We start from the raw sequence: 16,772 nt of genomic DNA, 5'->3' as shown, positions 1-16,772 counted from the left end.
GTGAAGTTAGATTTGTATTTTTTTGCCTTTTAGAAAAAATGGTATTGTTCTTATTTTGTACTGATTATTTTTGTAGAGCATGCAGGCCAGCGTGATCGTTACGATAGAGACAGAGACCGTGAGCCTTATTTTGATCGTCAGAGCAATGTCATGGCAGATCATCGAGATTTCAAAAGGGAACGAGAGACCCATCGAGACCGAGACCGGGATCGTGGTGTTATTGACTATGACCGGGATAGATTTGACAGAGAACGCCGACCTCGAGATGATAGGTATGCTATGAAAAATAACTTGGCCAGGTACTTATCATGTACTTGAGTTTAGTAAAAGTCAGTGTGTCTAAAGGAAATTTAGCAAATGACATATTCTTTCTTATGTATAATTTGGAGAGGAAAGAGTAGTTCTGGACCAATTTTCAGGAAACTAGATGCTTAAGTTTTGCTAGCTTAAATTCTAGAAAATGAAATGGGTGAAGGAGAAAGCCAGAAAGGGAAGGAAATAGTATTATCAATAAAGGTATAGCCATTACTTAATTAATAGACAAACAATTTATTTTTGCAATTTCTGAGCTCTTTAGATGTGTTTATGCAGGGAGATCTAAATGGAAAAGCAAAATAAAAATATAAATATTGACTATGTGTAGTAACTACTTTTAGAGAAAATTGGGCAGGTAATGGTGTTGCATTATGATACAGAGATTTCCAATTCCTTTTTACTTACCAAACCACTTCCTGTTACACCTCCTAGGACTCAGTCATATCGAGACAAAAAAGACCATTCTTCATCCAGAAGAGGGGGATTTGATAGACCATCCTATGACCGAAAGTCTGACCGACCAGCCTATGAGGGACCATCCATGTTTGGAGGTAGAGCAGTGCCTTATTAACTATATATAAAGATGTTGAGAATGCCAACAACCATTGTAGCTATGGGTTTAAATTTACAGAGTAAAATGCACTCAGGTTTCTAAGGCATGGCAGCATTATCATAAAAATAGCAATGTAATTAAAACAAATTGCTTGTTTTATATTATTAAAAGTTTGGAAAATAGAAACAAAATCCTTTATAATTCCATCACCCATCAAATCACAGCTATTATAGTTTTGTATGTTTTCCTCTCATTCTGTCTTCACATACATATTAATGAAGTTATAATCAAAATATAAATACAGTTTCTTTATTGTGCTTATTCCTATTGATCATTTTATACATTTTTTCCACATATAAATCTATTATATAATGGCTCTTGACATTCTACTGAGTGGATAAAATATAAGACTTATTGTTAGACATTTAGGTTGCTTTTAATTTTTCACTGCTATAAATTCCACTTAAACTAGAAATGTATACCTATTTATAAGAACAAACTTTTCTAAGCTGGTGACTCTTGTTCTTAAAACTGTAAAGCAGAAGTTACAGACAAACTCTAAAGTCATACTTGGGACCATCCAGTAAGTATATATTATTCTTTTATGTCCTGTTGCTTAACTTTTTTCCTAAATTTAGTACAAATAAGGATGAATTGAGTATTTCTCAAAACATTCATTTGCCTGAAATCATACCTAAATCTTTTCATTTTCTTGATTTTCATTACTTAAAAATTTTCTAATTAAGGTTAAAGGTGGCTTTGGCTCCCAGATCATTATGAATTATGTTACCTTAGGATGAGTGGAAAGAGTTAAAATTTTAAATAATTACTACACAAGTAGTAATTTTGTTCAACTGCTGAAATTCTAGGAGAACGAAGAACTTACCCAGAGGAGCGAATGCCACTGCCAGCTCCTTCACTAAGCCACCAGCCACCTCCAGCTCCACGGGTAGAGAAGAAGCCTGAATCTAAGAATGTGGATGATATTTTGAAACCCCCTGGCCGAGAGAGCAGACCTGAGAGAGTGAGTCCTATGTAGTTGACTAGTTTTCTTGCAAATCAACAGCTGACAAGAGATCTTTCAAATTTAATATCCTGAATAGAATTTCTCTACTTTTCTGTGACAAACTAATAATATGAGATTCAAGGCATCTTACCATCTCCAATCTATCATATAATCTAAAAAATTACCTACCTTATATAGAATCTCAGAAGTTAGAACTTAATTGCTTGGCAAATTTTCCTAGTGACCTCCAAATGTATACATTTTAAATTTATCTTATATTGCATAATAATTACATTTCATTTTAATAAACTGGCACTGGACATTTTCATCAGATATTTTGATGTATATGTATATAAGTCATTTAAAATTTATTTCATCTATTATTAGTATATTTTGCATCTATATTTTCTGTGGTTGCTGTTTGCATGATATCTATTTCCATCCTTATATTTTCTTTCTATTTGTGTCTTTGAATCTAAAGTATGTCTTCTACAGACAACATATAGTTGGATCGATCATGTTTATTTATGCAGTATGACAATTTCTGCCTTTTAATTGGATTGTTTAATTTATTTACATTTAATGTTATGGATATAGTATGCTTAATTCCATTTTTGGACTGTTCAGTTGTGTAGAAATTCAGTTGATTTTTGCATATTGATCTTATATCCTGAAACATTGCTAAACTCATTTATTAGCTCTAATAGATTTTTAGTGGATTTATTAGAATATTGTATACACAAGATCAGGGCATCTGCAGATAGAGGTGGTTTTACTTCTTTCTTTCTAACCTGGATACATTTTATTTCTTTTTCTTGCCTAGTTGCTCGGGTTAGTACATGTGTGAGAGTGGATATCCTTATTTTATTCCTGACCTCAGCAAACTTTCAGTCTTTCACCATTAAGTTTTCAGTAGGTGCTCATTATCAGGTTGAGAAGGTTCCCTTCCATTTATAGTTAGTTGAATGTTTTTTATTTTGAAAGGATGTTGGATTTTGTTGAACGCTTTTTCTGTGTCAAGGCTTTTGTTTTTTTATTATATTACTAGTAGCCCGGTGCACGAAATTCGTGCACATTAAAAGGGAATTAATTGCCCTAACCGGTTTGGCTCAGTGGATAGAGCATCGGCCTACTGACTCAAGGGTCCCAGGTTTGATTCTGGTCAAGGGCATGTACCTTGGTTGCGGGCACATCCCCAGTGGGGAGTGTGCAGGAGGCAGCTGATCTCTCATCAATGTTTCTAGCTCTCTATCCCTCTCCCTTCCTCTCTGTAAAAAATCAATAAAATATATTTTTTTAAAAAAGGGAATTAGCAGAGATACTTTAATATTGCTATTTGCCCTTTCTCTATAATAGAAGTGTGATAGATGAAAGGAAATTAGTAAAATGTATATGAAAATAATATATAAATTTATTAATAAATACATAGTAACAAAAGGATATAACAACAGAGGCATGATATAAGAATGACAAAAACATGATATGAAAACAACAAAAACATGATGTAAAAACAACAGTGATGCAAACAATGACTGATAAAGTGATTAAACTTATTCTAATATCTCCCTGTACACACATTAAGAGTGAAAACACTTTCAGAGTGTTTGACTAATTTCCCTTGTGATGAAGTACTTAGAACTTTAACTGTAACATCACATGCTCTTCAAACTCGAGAGAAAGCAACATATAACTGACCATGTGCAAAAACGGGTTCAGGTAGGAACATGCCTACTCTGTCTACAGTTTGTCCTTGTGATTTATTAATAGTCATCACAAATTCGGGCATCACGGGAAACCGTTGTCGAATCAATTTAAATGAGAGGCCAGTGTCAGATGGGGACAAATTAATTCTTGGAATCAGAACAGCCTCTCCCTCTGCAGATCCTGTTAATACTCAGCTTCGATAATGTTAGGTCGTAATCTTTTGATAATAAATCTGGTACCATTACAAAGACCCCATTTACTATTGAGATTTCTCAATAGCATGATGATTGCACCCACTTTCAATTTTAATTTATGACACGGCATTCCCGAAGGAGTAATACTATTAAGAAATTCGATGGGGAAATTTTCCTTTGTTTCTTTGTTATGGGATGGGGCTACAACATTAGTAACAAAGAAACAGAATTAAAACTTTATTGTGGGGAGCCGCTACAGTGTTTTGGACAGGTTCAAGCCTTGGACTAATGAGAGGGCACAGTCCTCTCATGGCCACGTGCAAGTCCCAGCTTGGAGGGAAGGGCCCTCCCAGCACAATTATAGCCAACAGCTGTAGTTGTAAGCTTGAACCTATGGACGGAACAGGTGGCCCCACGTGCCTGAGTGATGTGGGCTTGATAGAGTTCAGGTGCTTGTAGTTGAGTAGGATTGAAATCCAGGAGGATGTTTGTAAACATCTTGGTCACGCCCTTACTTTGCCTCGTAGCATCTGCTATAAACTAAAGGCATGGCTGTAGGTGTGGTTGCCATCTCTCAGAGAAGCAGCGTCCCACTGAGACCCGGCTTTCATTCTCTTGTCTGTCTTTTCTAAGCCTTTCAGCCGCCCCACTCAGGTTCACCCCGTGCTGGGGCACACTTTAGAAAGATCTGCCTCTACTCTCCCAGGGCAGGTTCCTGCCTCAAACTCCGCCCTTACAGGAAACAGCTCAGGGAAACAGCTGGGGGGAGGGCGCAGCCGTTGCCAAGACCCCTGTAGGACTGACTTCCTTCCGCTTGGTCGCTATTCCTCTGTATGTGACTAACACCACCCATGGTTTTTATATAAGTAGATTTTTTATTTTACTGTATTGTGTGTATTTTTGTTTTTTATTATATTGATATATATTACATTAATTGCTTTTCAGATATTAATTTACATCCCTGAGATAAATTCACTTGGTGTGTAATGCTTTTTATATGTTTTTGGATTCAGTTTGCTAGTATTATATTGAGGATTTTTGCATCTATATTCATAAAAGATATCTGTGATTTTCTTGTGATGTATTTGGTTTTGGTTTCCAGGTTATCTGCTTGATTTGAAATGGCCTCATAAAATGAGTTCAGAATTGTTCCTTCCTCTTCTATTTTTGGGAAGAGTTTGTGAAGTGTTGGTATTAATTCTTCTTTAAATGTTAGAATTCAATAATGTACTATAGTCTTCTGGGCCTGAGCTTTTCCTTGTGGATAGTTTTTTAATCCTCACCTGAGGATATGTTTTAGAGAGAGAAAGGGAGAGTGAGAGAGATAGAGGGAAACATCACTGTGAAAGAAACATCAATCTGTTGCCTCTGTACTCACCCAATTGGCGATTGAACCCGCAACCTAGGTATGTGTCCTGATTAGGAATCGAACCTCCAACTCTTTGTTGTACGGGATGACAGTCCAATCAACTTAGTCACCCAACAGGTGCTCTTTGTGGGTAGTTTTTGATACCAAATTCAATCTCTTGTCCTAGTTCTATTCTAATTACTTCTTGAGTCAGTTTCAATAGTCTGTGTCTTTCTAGAGATTTGTCCATTTCATGATCTAATTTGTTGGCCTATCATTTTTCATAGTAATCCTTTATAATCCTTTTTTTATTTCTATAAGGTTGGCAGTCATGTCTCCTCTTTCATTTCTGACTCTAATAATTTGAGTCTTCTCTCTTTTTTCTTTGTCACTAGCTAAAAGTATGTCAATTTTTTTGATATTTTCAAAGAACCAGCTTTTACTGTTTTTCTGTTCTCCGTTTTATTAACTTCTGCCCTAATGTTTATTATTTCATTCCATCTGGTTGCTTTAGGTTTAGTTTGTTCTTCTTTTTACAGTGTCTTAAGGTAAAAGGTTAGGTTATTATTTGAGATTTTTCTTCTTTATAAATTTCCTTATGAGCACAGCTTTAGCTACATCTCATAAGTTTTGGTATGCTGCCTTCATTTTTATTTATCTCAAAGTATTTTTTTATTTTTCTTCTTGTTCTTTGTTATTCCATTGTAGTCATCGTAGTTTATATTATTTCTATTCTTTAAAATTTATTAACATTTGTTTCATGGCGTATCATGTGGTCTGTCATGGAGAATGATACAGATCATTGTTAACTATAAGATTTTATTGTAAAAAAAATCTTCTCTGAGTGATTCTTTTTTTTATCGTGTTTCAGATTGTTGTTATAATGAGAGGATTGCCAGGCAGTGGAAAGACACATGTTGCAAAACTTATTCGAGTGAGTATGGAAAAGCCAAAGAGTCAGTTGCTTTTGTTAGCTGCTTGTCTTTTTACCAGGCAGCGTTTATCAATACAGAATTTCCCATTTGATCCATTTTTGTTGGCTCATATGGTAGAGGCTGTCCCGTATAAATTTTGATATGCTTAGACAAATATTTTTGCTTCTGTGTGATTCGAAACCACCAAAAGATTGCATATTATTTAGCCACAAGAAGGAACTTTAGTGTAAACATTCATTAATTTATTTCATAAATTCTCTAACTTTCTGAACTATCTGGTTCTTAGGATAAGGAGGTAGAATTTGGAGGACCTGCACCCAGAGTTCTAAGCCTGGATGATTACTTCATCACTGAAGTGGAAAAAGAAGAAAAAGATCCAGATTCTGGAAAGAAAGTGAAAAAGAAGGTATGGTTACATCCTAATTCATTAACAATGAAAGGAGAAATATGGCTGTTTGGGAGAAAAGAAAGAGTTCTCTGTTTTTTTAACACAAACTTTAGTACTCTGGTATGAAGTAATGACTATAAATCTATCTCTATCCAGATGCTGACCAAAGAAGAGGTGTAGGATGATTCTTTGCTTTTGCTAACTCCATATCTCTTTTGGGGGATCTTAGGTAATGGAATATGAATATGAAGCTGAGATGGAGGAGACCTATCGCACCAGCATGTTCAAAACTTTCAAAAAGACTCTTGATGATGGCTTTTTCCCTTTCATCATCCTGGATGCCATCAATGACAGAGTTAGACATTTTGACCAGTTTTGGAGTGCAGCAAAAACCAAGGGATTTGAGGTAAAGACTTAAAATAATTTTTGAGTACTTTGTGTTATAATATAAGTGCTGTATTTGTTTGCCTAACAGTTATTCATTCTTTCTTAGGTGTATTTGGCTGAAATGAGTGCCGATAACCAGACTTGTGGCAAGAGAAATATTCATGGAAGAAAGCTTAAAGAAATAAACAAGGTGATTTTTTTAAACATAGAAGGTGTTGTATTTTAAACTTCATTTAGGCTGTCTCATCTCTGATGTCTGGAATTTCTTGTTTATCCCCTTTACTTTCAAAATATCTTTTCTATCTGCTTTAGTAAATGTTTCTTATCCTTTTGAGCAATTCTCAACCTGTGGGTCGCGAACAATGAAAATACATCCTGCATATCAGATATTTACATTACAATTCATAACAGTAGCAAAATTACAGTTATGAAGTAGCAACAAAAACAATTTTATGGTTGGGGGTCACCACAACATGAGGAACTGTATTAAAGGGTCGCGGCATTAGGAAGGTTGAGAACCACTGAGTGAAAAAGATGGCCTAGCTCTGCCTGGAGCTAGTCTGTTAGACTTCACAACATTAGTTAATTTGTCTTGGATGCTCCCTTGGTCTTTCTTTGAATAGTTTACAGAGATAACTTGATCCTCTGAATCTCTCAATAGATGGCTGATCACTGGGAAACTGCACCTCGTCATATGATGCGTCTGGACATTCGTTCTTTGTTGCAAGATGCTGCTATTGAAGAGGTGAGGGTCTTTTGCCTCAAAGGCAGTGCAAAATGACCTTTTCCTTACCCTTTTTACTTTGAAAAAGATTTAAACTATAGAAAAGTTGCACCAATAATATAAGAGCACCTGTACAACTATGATTGCGATTCATCAGTTATTAATATTTTGCCACATTTTTCTCTATATAGATAATATTCTCCCTCTCCTCCTCATTATTATTACTAGTAGGGGGCCACGAGGCTGCGGTGGGCACTGGGGCAGGTCTTGGCCCATCCTCCATGCCCCTGCCCGGCCCCTCCCACTGTGGCCCCTGGTCCCCTGACTGCCAGCAATCCCGCTCCTGCTCCCACACACTGCTGGCACCAGCCCTGCTTGTACCTGCTGATGGTGTGGAGCGATTGGGGCTGGCGCCAGCAACGGGTGTGAGTTGGGCTGTTGCCAGCAGTGGGTACGAGAGGTGGCTGCCAGCCCCAATCGCCCCTCAGGAGCAGGGGGAGGTGGAGAAGCCCTGAGGGGCGATCAGGGCTGGCAGCTGCTGCTCGCACCTGCTGAAGGCACCAAGCTATCGGTGCTGGCGCCCGGTGATCGGTGCCGGCACTAGGTGCCAGCAGCGGGTGCGAGTGGCAGCTCTGGCGCCGATAGTGGGTGCAAGTGGGGCCAGCGCTGGGAGCAGGTGCAAGCGCCAAGAAGGACTGCGGCGCATGGGAGCAAAGAATTTTGAGTAACCACCAGAGGCTCGCCCCGATGACAGCCACCAGCACCGCACCTTGGTCTGGTGCCCCCACTCACCTCCACCATCCTGCCACGGCATATGCCCGCCATGTTCTGCGCTCTCCCGCCTGCTGCCGTTGCCTGCTGTGTTCTGCGTGTGCCCCCTGGTGGACAGCGCACATCATAGTGACCAGTTGTTCAGTTATTCCCCCTGAAAAGGTTAATTTGCATATTAACCTTTTATTGTGGAACCATTTGAGAGTGAAGCTGCAGATCTCATAACCATTCACCCCTCAATATTTCAGTAGGTATCCCAAGAGCAAGGGCATTCTCTTACAAAACTAGAAGTCTGAGTCACCGCATATAGAGTTCATATTCAGATTTCACCCTATAAATACCTCTCTGTTTGCATTGCTACCATTCTGGACCAAGCTACTGTCATTTTACTATTCACTATAACCTTTTTTACATTTTTAAATTTGGATCATATACATGTTTTACTTGATTAGAAAAATGCTTGCTAAAGGTTCTTAAAGGAAATTTTAGTAATTCATAGGCATTCAAAATAGATAATTATCAACGTAGGTAGGACAGATCATTATACTCCTTAGGAAATTGTAAAGATAGATATCCCAGAAAAATTAAAGGCAGGAATATTATTGCCTTTTATCAGTGTATTTTGAAGTTTAGGGTGTTAGAAATTAATTGGTATGTAACAGTAAGTCTGTGCTGTCTCTGGGCAACTGTGTTCATTTCAAATCTCAATGAGGGAATCAACATTTTCTTAAATGTTAACTCAGTCTTTTTTTTATTATGATTATTGGGGTGGTGTAGGTAGAGATGGAAGATTTTGATGCAAATATCGAAGAACAGAAGGAAGAAAAGAAAGATGCAGAAGAAGAGGAAAACGAACTGGTAGGAGACAGACCAACCACTTTGAACAAAGTGTCTTTTTATTAAAATTCTTAGGTGTTTAAATTCAGACTAATGGTCAGATTATTACTGTTGATGTGCACCTTAGTGGTAGAAGTTTCCATAATCATCTTCAGGGAAACTTCTGGATATTTTTTTTCTCCTGCTCAAAAGAACCCTCTACTGTGTTATTACAAGAAAATTTTAAGAATATTAAGAAACTTACCTTGTATTCATTCATCTATTTGTGGGTGGCTTTAGGGGAGTATACATTTTAAGGAAATCAATTACAGATCAAAGGGTATTCTTGCACTTCAGCAGATATCTGGTACAGACTACCCCATATGCATAATTTTCTCTTCTTTGCTGTAAGATCTCAAAATTGAGTTTCTGTCAACTGAGGCAGAAAACTTATTGAAGGAGGAGGCAGAGGGTTGCCATAGACTGCTGGATTTGTTCTTCTGCATTTTATGCTGTTAAGTGATGGGGAAAATCATTTGACTGCGTAGGCAATGCATTTTGCTTAGGCTGATTAGAGACTCACATAGTGTGAGTTCAAAGTTACTGTGTATCTCCTGTAAATGCTTTTGATCATACGTCTTAGAGATGTTTGCCTTACTCTGTCATCATGAATATGTGACCTATATAGTTATGTTACTTTTCTGTGTTTGGTAAATGAGGTACAGAGATTAGCGATGCCTTGGAATAGTGTTGCTTTTTAAATTCAAAGTATTATTTTGTTTACTTAATATTTCAGCCCTTGCTAAAACTGCTTCTCATATTCTTCTGAAAATATACAAAGCAAGAACCATTATTCCTACCTCCCAGAGAATACAGGCTCTTTAAGGAGTGGTCCTATTAAACCCGTGTCTGATATAGGGGACTCTGGATAGAAACTGTGTGTTTATATAGAGATGGTGCCTCTACGTTTCTAGATTTCATATGTGGATTAAAAAATAAGCTTTAAAGTTAATGGCATTTGAGTCTCAGTTTTTCTTTTCTTTAAATAAAGTATTTTTCTTAATTAAGTTGTATTTTGGCATATATGAGCTAAAATGTAGGCAGGAAACTCACTTAAAGGTCCACGCTGTTCTGGAATATGGCTGTTGACTTCATTAGCTACTTGCAGCGTGTGTACTAGTAAGTGATTGTGTGAGAAGTCTATAATGTTAGCTTTCTGAGGGTCCATTTTTCTTTTGTGGAGATTCAGTTCAGGATTTGGTTCATAACATCTGATTAGCTTAAGTATAGGTCAAAATGTAGAACTTTTAATTTTTAAAAATAAAACATTTATTTTACTGTAACACTACATTTTTTATATCAGAAAGCTGGCAAGGAAGCCTTAGGACTCTACCCTGCTGGACTATCTCTTTTATTTCCAAGTGGCTTAACATTTTAAGTGAGAAGATGTTGTTTTAAGTAAGAACAGGGTGTGGTTCCAGCAGGGAGAAATTAATATATTTGTTTTGCTTATCTTTGTTATAAAACTTCTCTTAGCCCACTTAAAAATGCAGATTTCAGATCTTCTACTATTGGGTTTTATTCCAAGAGTAAAAGATTCTAATATACTTATTTTGCTTATCTCTGTTATAAAACTTCTCTTAACCCATTCAAAAAGGCAAAGTCCAGATCTTCTACTACTGGGTTTTATTCCAAGAGTAAAAGATTCTTGGTAAATTTTAACCAAAGGGTTAAGAGCAAATCTCATGTCATTCATACCATTTTATTGAAATTCTCAATAAACTTTGCATTTTGTACTATGTACTTATTGATTACTGTAGCTGGGTGAAAGCCAAACTTTTCTTGTCAAGAGAATTTGGGGGAGGGGAAGAGAGAGATCATTGGTTTGATATTTTGCCTTCATTAGTGCTTCAGTGACTACATTAGATGTGACTCAGAATTTATAATTATTGTAATGATGCTTAAGGTTTTCAGATGATTTTTGAGGTATAACTTGTACAAATTTCATCAATACTTAATTAACTTCTAACACCATCACTTCAGCATAGTTTTGTCTTGGTTTGTTCTTAAAATGTATTTGAAAAAGATGGTATAATTTATAAACCTGAAATACTGTCTAATGAGTTGAAATTGAATTATTCATTTGGCTTAAAGACTAGAAATGTATAAGACCTGTAGGTTTCCTGGAAGAATGATTGATGCTCTATTAAACTCTTATACAGATATTACTGTCATGAAATGTTCAACATACTTTGCAACTTATCTACCTGTGTGTTAGTCTATATTATGAAATTACCTGTGTGTCAGTCTATATTATGAAATTGAACATTCCCAATAGTCAAGAGATATATTGATTCTTAAATGATGCTGACACCTTTGTTGAATCTGTTCTATATTATTATAAGTTCTAGTACTTAAGTTCTATATGTTAGGGTCTAATAGAGAACAGAGTCCAAATGAAGGAAAAGGGGGATCATAGTAAATTACATGGAAAAAGCATACATTTACTTGCCAGGTTATAAACTGAAAGGATTACTACATAGTTATATAGGTACATTGGGAAATTTGAAAATCTTCCGGGACTTTGTTTGAAATAAACCAACCCATCATTTATTAAATAAGACGTAAATTGCCTGTGGAAGTTTCTGGTTTTTCATGTAATAGGAAAATGTAATTTTAGAAGACATGAGAAATAATCATCAGCTTCCAGATTACAAAAAAGAAATACTCTGAAGTCGATTCGGTAAAATTAACCTTTGTAAGATCTACTGCTAAATGGATGGAGTCATTTAAAAATTAAGTTGAACTTCATAGTTGTGTTCAGTGATACCAAGTTTTCTCTTTTCTTTTGAATATTTAAAATTATGCTGGACTATAAAGTAACTATCTTGAAAAACACTCTGGACCTCATGCCTATTATCACTTGAGAATAGCAATTGAATTGAGCAAATAACCTAGCTAGTATTAGAAATCCTCTGCTACTCTGAATGATATTAATATTAGCACAGTAACTACCATACATTCTCACCATATTTACTATACAGCTGTTGTTCAGACTACAGTTGTGTGTCCTGAACTGGAGCTGCCTCTAAGCACCTTCATGATACTATTCTGAAGTGACTACTCTGAAATCTGGGCACTGCAGATTTATGAATTTGGAAATTCAGTTTCTTCAAAGATAATGAGATTGTGTTTTCCCTAAAGATATATTTATAACTAGTGAGTGGAAGCTGAATCCATTCCCAATTTTAATGCTTTTCCAGTTCAAAAGTGATATGCATGTATGTGTCTCTTTCTAACCCTTCGAGCTTCTCTCTGTGTACAATTTAGGGTTACATTCCGAAAAGCAAATGGGAGATGGACACATCTGAGGCAAAGCTAGGTGGGTATTTCCTTTTTCCTGTTTTTATATGTGATACCTGATGGTAATGGTCATAGATCTTTCTGCTTAAGAAGAACAGATTCCCCAAAAGTTCTGCTTAAACCAAGCTTCTGGCCTACCTTACATCCTCAGTCTGTTTTGCTAGCTTTCATAACTAGTTTAAATAGTTTTATCTTGTGACAGAGTGAAAGAAGAGCATTTTAAAGGAACTATCTTCAATACAACTTAAAGTTTTTAGAGTAAGTGGAGATAAGTCATAAATGTAGTAACAAAATACTGTCACTTCTGAAATTCATTCTTTAATATTAATCAGAAATGTTAGTGCCGATGAAATTTCTGCTTTTCTAAAAGAGTATTTAACTGCAGCCCAACGTTGAACCAGATTGTGAACACTTTATGTAGTAATAATAGTAAGAATAAATAGCGAAACTTAAAAATTAATTAATTAAAGGGCAGTTATTTTCCTTGTATAATAAATTAGAGTTTCTAGGTGGGGAGCGGTAGACATATAATTTAGGTCTTTGAAGAGCCTTCTTTATAAGATTCCACTTATATTTTCCTTCAACTTGCCTTTAGTGCTAGATTATAAGGTTAACTGGTTAAAATGATTATCTAAATCAAAAATTGGAGTTGCTTAGTGTGAGGTTATCTGCCAACAGAAAATCATGCATATCCACTGGATTTTCCTCCACTATTTCAAAACATTTTTTCAGGGTTCTTCGTTTTTGTTTTTACCTTACGTAAAGAGAACCATTTAACATGTGGATTAAGATATGACAATAAATAAGAAAGTGTGATAAGGACTTTTTGAGAAGATTGACCTTACCAATGTATGAAGTATGGTTGTCGATCTTCATGTTTCTCTTCCTGGTTATCATGCTATTATTGCAGAACTAAAGTAACTATCTAAAGATCATAAAATCATAGAATAAATTTGAGTCATTTAGCTGCTTCATTGTTTGGGGCACATTGTGTTTCTGACATAAGAGGGTGTCCATTTTACATACAATCTCATAGGCTATGCCTTTTATTTTGCCCAACTGATGACATTTGCAATTGATGTTGACCAGATCCTATGTCAAAAGATAATTCCATAAACTGTAGTATTACTGTATTATTGGGATAGTTACTTTGTGTAAAATCTAGAACTTTTTCCTAATGTATGTCATGTGAAAATTGTATGTGGTTACTGACTTATTCTTCCACTAGTCTTCCCTCTGTGGGAAATCTTAACAATAACCATCTATCTCCTTTTCTAAACTTTTAAAGCATTTATAAGTGTTTAAATGCTATTAAATATGTAGGAAAATAATAATCACAACTTACTTTTAATAATAATAATAATGCTTTAGATCTTCTTATTTTGACATTAGATTAAGAATGTTGGAAGTTCTCTGTTTTTAGGATAACCTGTAAGACTATAAAGATCATGTCCCTCTTTTTTGGTTCTCTAAATAGTGTTTATATTTGAGGGCAAAGAGAAATCATAAAGAGACAAAAGGATTGTAAAAGTGATAAATATTTTAAATAAGCATGTAACCAGAGGCCTTAAACTTGAACCTATCTATTTTCTGTTTTCCTTCCTAATTTTTAAAGAGAAAGGAAAATGGAATTTAGTAATGATTCAAGAAAATATGCTGTTGCCCAATCCATGTAGCTCCTGTGAACTGGGAGGTCAGGGTTCGATTCCAGTTCGTTTCCTGGTGAGGGCACATGCCCCGGTTGCAGGCTTGGTCCCCAGTGGGGGGGGATGCAGGAGGCAGCTGATCAATTATTCACTCTCATCATTGATGTTTCTAATCCTCTCTCCCTCTCCCTTCCTCTCTGAAATCAATAAAAAGAAAAAGAAAATATGTTATTAATCTTGGTATTGATTTCTAGAAAAAATTCTGGCCTGTCTACCATTTGCTTCTCAGAAAATACATTTTATACAAATTCAGTCCATTTTAAAGACAAAATGTTACACAGTGAATTCCAGAAATGGATTTGTTAAATAAACCATTTCAATTAAAGGCACTGAAGATCTAGTAATGAATCTAGAAAATAAATTCTAACATATTTGCAGTTGAGTTTTTATTTGTTTTTAATAAGAGTGGCATTGATGTTTCATGTAATGACTTGCTTCTTGCACCACCTTGCTATCTTGAGACATAATCTACCTGTGGAGGAAGACCAGTTGAGTGTGAGCATTCTTGAGAGTGCTTGCTTCTTTGAGATTGGCCCATGGAACCAACTGAAAAGAAGATTCTTCTCTAAAATATGAAGATCTTTGTCTGAGAATTAGCCTATTTATGTTGCCTTCCTTAACATAACAAATTCAGTAAATTTGATTACCAGGTACAATTTTTTCTTTTGAGTACTTTACCAACATTCTTATGTTACTCTTGGTAACTTGATAAAACTGAATGGAAACATTAAGCTTTAGCAGTGTCACATTGAGCCAGAAAAGTTGAATTTGTAACTGAGGAATTTTGATTCACAAATGAGTCAGCCAATGAGAAAATACTCATCTAAAATCTTTCAAGAAGTGTGTTAAATCTCATTCCAGACTCTTGATCTGTGTTCATTAAGTACAGCATACAGTTCAGCCTCTGTTTGAGTGTTGCAAATTAGAAGTGGTATAATTTTAGAAATATTCAGAACTGGCCTGCACTACATCTGGCCTGAGTATCATAAAGTTGTTGAAAACTGTGTCTCCCCTTCAGTCACACCTGACTCCTTTGCACCTGAGACCCAGGCACTCTCATGCACGTCAGATGCTGGAATTTAGCCTGGAAGCTACTTAAGTTCCAATGACATGATTTAGGTTTCTGCATATCAAGTCCTTTTGCTTTTCTCATCTCCGTCATTTGTCTCTGCTTATGAGTTATTATGTGTTAGCCTTCTGTGTGTCAGGAAGTTTCATCTCTTCACAATTGAAGTGCAGTTATGATTTGAATAAGCACATAACCCTTGTATGGTTCACTATAAACAAATGTTCAGGAGCATCATTTATTTGGAAAATACATAGGTGTATCTAAATTTTTTTTGTTGCTCTATAATAATGTATACTGTCTTGAAGATGTGGTAAAATTCTGTGACCAGTCAGGTTGGATATTTAAACGTTCATCTTCATATTAAACTTCATCTTTTGAAACTCAAACCTCTGAAAATCATAAATAATGAGTGTATTGGACACCAGTTGTCTTCTGTAACTAACACCCCAGATCCCTCTCCCCTCGCCTTAGGCCATACATGTGTGTTTGGGTTTCCAGGAAGCCATGTGGAAGAGATAGGAACTTTCTTCACCCCAAGAAAGAAACTTTAAACATGTTGTGCACTATCAGATTTCAAATTAAACATGACTAACAAGGGTGTTCAGACTAGACTACATATTCTGAACTTCCATGTTGCAAATGGAGAAGGCCTGGTCTGTAACGCCTGTCATGTACATAGTGTAAGAGAAAACGTTCTTGCAGTTTTCACACTGTCCTGCATTGCTGCTTGGCCATGCTTATTCTTGGTATTGATACGTGAAACTTTCCTTTGAAGTACGTTAATGTCAAAGTTAATCTTATTAAGTTTGGAAATCCTTTGGAGTTCATTTAATAAAAAGTGTATGAGAGCTTCCTACTCTTCTGGTTATACTCTACACTGTTGAACTGAGAACAGTTTTATGGTTTGTGGGACTTTATTGGTTTTCTAATACTATGTCCCTGTACAATCGAAGGGTCACTTCTTTAAGATCCTGTATAATATGGCCTGTCAGATACATGTGGATAGAGCCATTTGGTACAACATGTGATTTACAGAGGTTAAGAGACTATTTCTGTTTAACTCATCCATGTAAAAAATTTCCAAAGTAATATGAAAAAAATTTCCTGAGTTTTGTAAAGTGTTGTGGTTTGCCTTGCTGGTTTTTTAAATACTATTACTTTTATGGGGGAGACGTTTAGGAAATAAAGCTTTGCCAAGTATGCAGAATCTTACTGGTTTTTGTAACCTGTATGGTATGGTTCAGTTAGTTGTGTGTGAAACTTTCACATTTGAAGCATAAACTCACCCTCTCTCCTGCCACTGCTTCCATTGTACTTTTCATATCAAGTTCTCTCCAACTTGACGCCTAACAGCTTTCTATTATATACACTCTGCACCCTTTATGGAGTCTAATGAAGTGTAAATATTGAGTGTTCTGAAGTATTTAGGTTTTCCTTTCTTGACCTGCTTAATAATAGTGTGTTTATGTAACTACAAATGATTCAAAAGTTTA

General features: G+C 35.9%; 1 protein-coding gene across 1 annotated transcript in view; it reads left to right on the top strand.

Moving 5' to 3' along the window:
- YLPM1 (YLP motif containing 1) overlaps positions 1-16,772 on the top strand; it is a gene marked incomplete at its 5' end in the record, with an annotated part of 65,119 nt that overhangs the window by 43,066 nt on the left and 5,281 nt on the right. The window contains 10 exons of the mRNA XM_081086252.1: positions 77-272; positions 748-866; positions 1,738-1,892; positions 5,992-6,054; positions 6,342-6,461; positions 6,673-6,849; positions 6,937-7,020; positions 7,492-7,575; positions 9,103-9,183; positions 12,472-12,523. Coding sequence (XP_080942378.1) covers positions 77-272; positions 748-866; positions 1,738-1,892; positions 5,992-6,054; positions 6,342-6,461; positions 6,673-6,849; positions 6,937-7,020; positions 7,492-7,575; positions 9,103-9,183; positions 12,472-12,523 — 1,131 coding nt within the window. The remainder of the gene's footprint in view (positions 1-76; positions 273-747; positions 867-1,737; positions 1,893-5,991; positions 6,055-6,341; positions 6,462-6,672; positions 6,850-6,936; positions 7,021-7,491; positions 7,576-9,102; positions 9,184-12,471; positions 12,524-16,772) is intronic.

The sequence above is a fragment of the Myotis nattereri genome (genome assembly GCF_964212035.1).
Source record: "Myotis nattereri genome assembly, chromosome: 1".
Classification (NCBI taxonomy): domain Eukaryota; kingdom Metazoa; phylum Chordata; class Mammalia; order Chiroptera; family Vespertilionidae; genus Myotis; species Myotis nattereri.
This window is presented reverse-complemented; position numbering and strand designations above follow the sequence as displayed.